This window comes from Ptychodera flava, chromosome 2 (genome assembly GCF_041260155.1).
Source record: "Ptychodera flava strain L36383 chromosome 2, AS_Pfla_20210202, whole genome shotgun sequence".
NCBI lineage: Eukaryota > Metazoa > Hemichordata > Enteropneusta > Ptychoderidae > Ptychodera > Ptychodera flava.
Genome location: NC_091929.1, coordinates 42,556,195 through 42,565,487, shown reverse-complemented (window position 1 = coordinate 42,565,487; position 9,293 = coordinate 42,556,195). Strand labels below are relative to the sequence as shown.

The 9,293-nt window shown below is 36.4% G+C and overlaps 1 protein-coding gene across 1 annotated transcript; it reads left to right on the top strand.

Moving 5' to 3' along the window:
- LOC139121352 (uncharacterized) lies at nucleotides 1–7,104 on the top strand. The gene is made up of 8 exons (XM_070686174.1): nucleotides 1–164; nucleotides 1,465–1,718; nucleotides 2,297–2,353; nucleotides 2,687–2,842; nucleotides 3,532–3,660; nucleotides 4,377–4,442; nucleotides 5,491–5,611; nucleotides 6,235–7,104. The coding sequence occupies exons 2-8, from the start codon at nucleotides 1,524–1,526 to the stop codon at nucleotides 6,318–6,320; spliced, it is 810 nt and encodes a 269-aa protein (XP_070542275.1). The 5' UTR covers nucleotides 1–164; nucleotides 1,465–1,523; the 3' UTR covers nucleotides 6,321–7,104.
- Nucleotides 7,105–9,293: the final 2,189 nt, after the last annotated feature.

Here is a 9,293-nt window from a genome sequence, read left to right as displayed (position 1 = left end):
TCTTTCTTTTGGCACCTATGCAATGATTAATAAGCAACAGAAACATAAGATAACCATTTGTAGTCTGCGAGTTGATGTTTCAACAAATGAACCAACCTTAATGCCGATCACAGTCAGTCTTTGTGTGTTGACTGAGGAAGTTTCGGTCATTTGAGATGTACTAGGTAAGTTTATTTTCCACCTACGAGGTAATTTGGTTAACCTATATGTAGCCTAACATTGTTCCAGCGTGAACCACGCCACAGACATGGCGCAGTAGTGTAAGCTTAGTTGTTTTCAACCTCCATTAATTGCTCTAACATAGGGCACGAAACAACAGCTGCTCTGTATTTGGAGATAGATTTGTTTACCCCTACACTTGCAACAGTCAATAAGGGTGTAAGTAATCTTCTTGTTGCATTGTATAGTAATATTGGCTGTTTCATTGACAATTTGACAATGCAGACTCTCCAAAATATAAAGTACCGCGTACAGATTGTGGCATTATATGTCCAAACGGGTTCATGATCTCATCGATATGAGTTAAGTCAACCCTGATCCCCGGTCCAACAGAGCATGCTTCTCATTTTAGGCGGACCTCATCTCTTATCAATTGGCTGCCCGAAGAAAAATTGACGGATAGCTTTGGACTTAGCTCTCAGCAAAGTGTTGCGAACTAGGGTGATAATGTAACAAAACGGTCTTTCAGCGACCGTTCTATGTGCAGTATTCCTGCAGCAATGATTGGCATGTCCTATAGACTACAATATTTATATTTTTAGTCAGAACATCGGTATACCATTTTCATGATTATGGAAATATTTAGAACAAAAATTTACTTTGCATTTTAAATTATGTAAGTCGGACATAATCACAAATTGGTCCAATAAGACAGTTTTGAACATATTGTGTCCATGTGGCAAAATCCGTGCTATAAGATAGGTATTGGGAGGGTGTAATGACATGATATTTTAAAACGAATACCGTAATGCTGTTTCACACCGCGGCTAAATTGAGCTAAGCAATAAATGTACTTTGCTTTGAGATTTTTATCTTGTTGGCCAATGTCCTTTTAGATAAATTACCTGCCCAATTCAATTCAGGCTCCTAAGCTACAGTAATGCTCTTCACCAGTAACGAATCTGTGAGGGATTTGGAAGGCCAGCAATATCCAATCTCAAAAAGCATCGTACAATTGACGCTAATGTCTACTGGACTTTGTTGTCTACAAACATCTTATGTCACGTTTTTGTGAGCGCTCTATTCACGAAACTAACTCAAAAGTACATGTTCAAACTGATTTTAACTGTAAAAGTTCTGATTTTTATACCGTCTGTAAGATTTTGCAACGTATCGAGGATATTATACTTGCCTATTATTATTATTATTATTATTATTATTATTATTATTATTATATTATTATTATTATTATTATTATTATTATTATTATTATTATTATTATTATTATTATTATTATTTTCACAGATAAAACTTTCTTTGAAGAAGAAATTTTAAAAGTCTGTTTGGGAAAATATTGAGACAGAATGGATAAAGTGACCATTTATGATAATCTGACTAAAGACAGGAATGCGAATCACCGTGTTATAGCGTCTACCTTGGTGAAGATGGCCTACATCCAATTCCTGTTAGCGTGCGTTTTAATCTATGCAGGTGCTGAGGCAGTATATAATGAATGTCGCTTTGCATACCTTGGTATACCAATTTATGCTGGAGTGTTGGTAAGTATTAGACTGTCAGATTTTAGCAGTTTTGTGGAATAAGAGTAGCATGGATTGTGATGTAGCCCGCAACGGAATCATTCAATATGTGATTATATATATTTCAGGGATTTCAATTTCGTAACAGGATGAATATAGATATCGTAAGGGATTGAAATAATGTTAACTATGGCCAAGAAATCTTAAGAATAAATTTAAAAGCAATTTTGGCAGTAGAATTAGGAATGAAAATTAGCATCAAATAGCTTAAGGATATCAATAACATGTTACACTTTTTATGAACTGAAAGACAGTGAATGAAAGCGATTAATGTATTTGAATCTAATGACAGGCATAAAAGGGTTAAAAATGATGTCTTTGAACGATTTTACATCAAAGAGACGACAGAGCAAGTTCATGCGACTTAAATCTTACAAGGATTTCGTACCGACACGGGGATTCGTATTCTTTCGATGATCTACAAGTTTTACGCCCAGACGTTTGCACAGTTTCGTATTTGTACGCAAAAATGTCATATATTCTCGAATAAAACAGAAATCATTGTTTCTCTGATCACCTCTTCAAATTTCATTTTCAAGGCGATACTAACAGGCTTGTTGACTCTAATATCGGCCGACAAGAACACAACTGATGTGGTAAGAATGACTTTATCTTCCTCCGTTCGAAAGAATCACATGCTTAATTAAAGCTTTGATTAACTTTTGTTAATTTTAATAACAATATGTGTCGACTTGAGAAAATATATAATTATCAGAAAATTTATGTATTCTAATAATATACTGCAAATACAGTTTCAACAGCATTGGCAAAATATATATTTTTTTAATACTCCTTGGTTTACTGTTCATGTCCAAATATGCGGATGTTGTTTGGACAAGACTGCTAAACAGATCCTCAAATTTTAAGCAGCCACAAATTACCTCTAAGTTTGCGAGATTGTAACCAAGATGTCATTTTTTCCTTGACAGACTGCTGCCACGATGATCGTTTCATTTATGTCTGCAATATTCTGTGCAGTAGTGTTGGTCACTGTCATGGCGGTAGCATTGGGTTCTGAGGAATATTGGGCACGTAACTTCAGCAGTTGTGACAGCAGGGATGATCGTATGTACAACATCTGCATAGTATGTAACACCATCTTTTGTCTTTATACATGTACAATTCGCCCTAAACCACGTAAAGAAGATAACATAGAACGACAAACTAACACATTTTAATCATTGTTCAGTTTTTGTACTCTCCTGATGATTTTTATAGAATTGCATGAGTTGACATACAGCACAAATAATTCACTATCATTAGGTTCACGGTTGGGTATACTGGACCAATCCCCAATTACATTTAGGGTAAAGTTGCACCAGTTTTGTTATTCTATACCGACAACAGATTAAATTGTCTCTTTTTTTACAAGAGTGTCAAATAAAGATTCAAAAATTAGAAAAGTGGTGTCAATTAAGGCATCAGCAATTTTATGAATAGTAGCAGCTAACGTGTACCTTGAAAACATCTTTTAGCTGATTGCATAATAATCTTGCACACCTTTTCTCTAATGTGAACCATACCAATCTTCAGATATACATTCTCTTAATTAAATTATATCTGGAAATATCACTGACAGTTGAAACATTTACGTAGAGTAATAAGGGGTCGGTATTAGGAATACCTTATTGTAAATGTAAGTCAATGAGCACAGATCAAAGCTATTGTTTGTAATTCATGCTTCAAAGCGAATTGCAGTTATGTGTAGTGTCATCCTTTTTTGCACTTTTAATTTACCTACAAGTGGATATGAGTCTTCTTTCGTTCTTTCCAGCACAAACGACAGACTATTGATACCTTCATTCTGTTGATGGCTGTGTGTGAAGCGATTGTTGCCATTATAAATGGCATTCTGTGCAGCAGGGTTCTCTGTCGCAATGGTTGTAAGAAATGTTGCAGCCAGGTTAGTGTGATTATACAAAAACCTAAATTAACACGATTGGAACTAATTAGGGAGGATAGTATCTTTTAATGAAGCAATGCTTTGTGTTCGAAGGTTTAAGGATTAGTGTCATGTATAGCATGGTAAATGATCAGCATTATATTTTGTACAATGTAATGAATGAAATGAAAGCCTACCTATACATAGGTAGGTAGTATGATGATTAGCATTTAATGTGCATGAGCCCTTTTCAGCGCCATTGAAATCTATTGAATTGGTTTTGACATATTTCACATTTTGTAACCGCAAATCGTATATTTCAAATTGTGGGCGATAATATGTAAATGGTAGTTTCACCAGAAGTGTTTCAGTTGGTCTGCACATAAGTGCAAAGAAACGTTTAAGAGACCAATGAGTTTTCATAGATCAGTTTCTAAAAATTTCGTCGTCAAGATAAAAATATTATGACAATTGCACCTAGCCAACCATTGAGAGTCTGAAATTGTTTTCTTGGCCAGTTTTACAAAATCTTGAATATCAGACATTTCTCAGCAAATTCTGAAAGTGAAATCTTCTACACCTGTTGGATTAACCTTAATTTGATAGTCTTGAAAGATCAATTTGTCCCTTTGACCTTCGACCTATTTGACTCTATACATTTCTCATGCGAAATTGTCACGTTACGTAGTGTTATGGATCAGGCTATAATAATTTTCTAATATCTTTTTGAATAACAGACTTCTCAGATCCAATGTTGTTGGAGATGTACCAGAAACACCATACCCTACTACGGGCCTACACAGGTATGGTCTATGCTTATGCTATTACATAATCGAACAAGGAATAAATACACGAAGAAATATGATTGCATTATTATGAAATATCCTTAATAAGAATCCCTTTTGGTATTGCATCGGGTTGAGCTCAGTTTCTGCTCACCAATACTTGATCAATTACTGAATGTGTAACAATTTCACTTTACATAATAATCTTTGGACAATATGTTACAAATATATAGTCAGAAGGAACTTATAAGTAAGAATTAAATGTCCTCAACTTGGCAGGACGTAAATATTTGCATCTCGTTTAAGTTAGTAATTTCACCACGGCGGTCAGGCGTTAATGAGCTCAAATTGGTCGACTGCTCTATGGTGTCAACTTACATGATTTATGCTAATAAGCCAACAGCAGCAAAAAATGTGAACTTTTCCAGAATTTCTCTAACGCCTCTATGAGTATTACAGAGGGTTTAAACAGGTATGTAGTAAGGACTTGCTGTGGAAGCTGGCTGCCTTTCCTTTCTATACGCTTTTACTTTATTGGACGCGAGGTAGACTACTATGTAAAAAGACACGTTCAGTGATTTTATCAAGTATATGTTGCTGAGCAGAAAGGAAGCTCAACTCTCATGCAATACCAAAATGGTTTTATTACTAACATTAATATTTCACAATATTTCACAATGATGAGATTATTTATTCCAAGTTCGTCTGTGCTCGTAGCCATTAGTCTGTTACCACAAATAGAAATTTTATACAAATCATGGTCTCACTTCTAAAACTTTTAAACTAATACGACTTAGCATATTCTGTATCCTTTCCAACCGTGGCGATGTCTTTTCACATTCTACATTTTTGCTTTTCATGTTTCTCTCGGAGCATTGGAGAAAAGTTTTTCTCGTTTGTTTAGATCGGCGAATTTAAATTTTGCGTGAAGTTTAACATGACTCTTTCAATAATTCATGCTGTACATAAACATGTCATGCCTTTGAGACTTGTAAGCATTATTTTGTCCATATATATTCCCCTTTCAGCCATAATTTAAGTGGCATTTTTGATAATTTCCCCATAGATGAAGGCATATCTTGGTCCCCAACGTGGTTCAGTAGAGCTTTCACCAGGTGGACTCATGTCGATGCCAGTTGGAGAGGGCAACAACATGTTTATAATGATACCAGCCAACTCAGCCAAAGGTAAAAACAGCCTAGTATTGGTAGGTGCAATCTAGAACCAGGTGTTTCAGTAGTGGAAACACATTCATGTGTATATTTTGAAAAGTGGGATTTTTTCCCACAAGCCCGTGTGTCTATGTTCAACGGATTTGTTATCACACGATTAAGTTCTATACTAACATTCTCTTTGACGGCTGTTAGTTTCCTCTATATTTCCATTGTCTAAAACTACTGAGAACTGAGTAAAATTAATATAAAATGCGATACCACCATACTTTCGGACAAATACTATTGTACATTCTTCTCGTAAAACACCCGTTAAAAGAAATAATTTTGGTTCTGGAACCGTTATAAGCCGCCAAAACAATGGTCATGATGACCCATACTCTCTGCTGGGGGCGCTACACTTCCTCCCAGAGAGTGTGGGTCACCGAGTCTACCAAGACAACTGCCCATTGGATCCTGACTTTCACCCAATCGTGTACCCAAGGCCAAACTGTCCGTCTGCTGGGTAGGAAACATCTATTGAGTGACAGGTCTGATACCTTAATAAATGAATTATATCTGCCGAGATGCATCATGGTCTTGGCATGACCATTCGACATGCAAATGGGTACTTTTAAATTTTTGTAATTTCTTTACAGTGAATGGCAAAGATTCCAAGGACATCGAGAGACAGAGAGAAGTTATTGATACGGCTATCTCAGAATCATCACCATTACTGAAATGAAATAATAAAGCAACTAAACAAACAAATAACTGATGAATGCATTATGTAACCTCAAAGTGTTACATCAAATGGGAAAGAAAAATAGATGTAAGGAGAATTTCTTTGCCTTTCATTTTTAAGTACTATATCAATCATTGAAATACATTAATGAAAATGTATTTGCCATTCGTGTCGCAGTTATCCTTACAATGATACCTACACTGTATAACCAAAACCATATACATGTATAAAATATATATTACATATAAAGCAAGCGAGTGCTTAAACCTATTCGATAAGTTTGGCTTCGAATAAGATGCATTTATCATGTTCCTTGTATTAAATATCATCAAGCAATTGCGGTGAAGGAATCGCTCCTGACCTGTGTCATGTTTTCTCACTAAGCCGTAATATAGTTTTCAGTTTAAGTTTCGAGGTACCATGCCAAAACGTTGAAGAGGTGCTGCTCACCTGCCTCATTGAGTCGTATCTCTCGTCACGTGATTAAAGGTTAGAAAGAGTCTGCAAGGATTGGTCATTCGTCACAATTTTGTTGAAATCAAAGAAAGGATCATCAAAACGGGAGAAACGTAGACAGGGTTGATTCTACAACTGGTATACTTTGCGATTTTTTTGATCAGTGAATATTATAGTACAGTGGCGTCAAGCGTAGCGCGGGAATAATATCCAAACATTTTTGTACCTTTACTTCAAGCATTGTAGCAGAGCAAACAATGTTCCGAATTTAAAAAAAAACACTTGACGACAAACATTGCTGCAGTCAGCGACTTTTTTGTCTACCAGACTCACTAAAATTTATTATTACACCTCACGTATTATTCAGGTACTGTGATTGGCTGAGCCTCACTCACGTGATATAGAACAAAAAGTGATAGAACATGGCACAGGTGATATAGCCCTGTCGCGTGCGCTGATATAGCCCTGTCGCGTGCAGTGATATAGCCCGCTACCACGTTCTGGAATACCGCGCGTCCTTTCTGCGCGTACCACATCATCGCGTACATTTGCTTGGTATTTTCTGTGAAGCAATGGCTTTTGAAAAGGTACAAGAAATTAGCTCGACCTGAAGTACACGACGTTTAGTACATTAAACGAGAAAAGCTTGAACAACACTGTCTTCGTTTTTAGACGTTAATTCAACTTCATGTAGCATTGCGATCGAGGAACAAATCGAACGTTTCACTGTGGCGAGTCTCGATCGACACTTGACTGCATTCTGAGCAAAGTTTCGAAAACAAGTGTTTGTTCGGTGTAATAAAATTAATAACACACGCTAGCACGGGCAAGATCACGATTTGTTGCCAGCCCTCGGGCTGGTGCTCATGACGGTAATATTGATGATACCCTCGCCTTCGGCTCGGGCATCATCAATATAACCGTCATGAGCACCATCCCTTGGGCGGGCAACAAATCGTGATCTTGCCCTTGCTGGCGTGTGTTATTATTTAAATATTTGATAATTTCTTGGTTCTCTTTTTTTTCGCTTCGAATACACTACAGTACGGCACAGGACTGCGTACACTGCAGTGCGGCATCGCCCTGCACACACTGCAGTATGGCATCGCCGTGAATTCTAGGTAGTTTAACCTTCGAAAATAGGTTTGTCACGTGTGTAATTTTGCAACTTTCTCGTACAAGATTTTAAAGTAAATTGAATTCACATATTTATGATGTTTTACATTTATTCCGGTCAACATCGTCTCATAATGTCGCATTCAAAGTGTATTCAATATAAAAAACATTGTAATTATTGGTATGAATTAAATTTCAAATTTGGTGAAATTTTCTGTCATCGAGAAAAAGCATGTGACTATGTTGTGTGCCTGAAATTAGTTAAAAATTCAACAAGTAAATGTCGTGTTAATACTAAACGCAATGTTAATGGGGAAGATTTTTATTGTAATAAAGCATCATTTATTGAAGAAATTTCAAGCAGTTTAAATTCCTCAAGTTTTGTTTGGGTTGATTCCGATGTCACGTGTATAAATGTGGATGTTACAGCTTTAGATACGTTAGTGTCACTACAATGAGACACTGGCAGCTCATTTGAATTCTCGTATACTGCTTTACATGAGTGGTTCTTTATTCTGTGAAAGGGAGTTTGAAGCACGTGTCATTGCCACTTTAAATTTGGCAGCATGGTTGCCATTTGATCCCACTTTCTAGCTAACAACTCGGTTGACGTAGTGGAATATCTGTGTAACGCATCCAGGAAAGTTTACTTTCATACAGCAACAACAATTTTAAAAAATCGTTCAAACACAATGATTTTCTGCAGTGCTTGATACTGTTATCATAAAAGCGTATCTTATCCTACGGTCAAATGCCGAGTGTTGAATATTAACATATGTTCCCATGACATTTTTTTTTCAATTGAAAGATATCTCTGCAGGTTCATAGAGGTAGGAAGAATCCACGACGGGTGTAAAGATAAACGTGTTAGTTGTAAAGCTTCATTCATATGTATGTTATTTGCATATGAAAAGTATATATTTGCATATGAATTGCATCTGACTACTCTCAACTTACAATCATCATTAAGACATGTTTAGTTTGAAAAATGTGAATTATCAAATTTGTTGCAAATCATTGTTCGGATACTAGTATTTTTTGTCTAACATAAATATGGTGTTTTCAATCGGGTTCGAACTTACAACATACGGTAGCTAGCTATCTAGCGCAGAAGCAACAGACAGAACCGCTAGGCCAAATTCCCACTCCCCAAAATATAGTGGTTCAATAACCTAACTAAGTTGGCACATTTTCTCTGACTGCTAACACTCCTAACTGCTGTAGAGTTCACGGAGCACTCGTACTTACGTACTCGCTATCACACATCACACACAAACATTATCGAAGCAATGAATACACTGGGTCAAAGATAGCCTCGGGACAATTCCATTCTGTCAACCAGCAGAGCTATCAACCCAAGGTAGAAAATACGGTGTTTTCAGTGGAGTTCGAACCACAGCG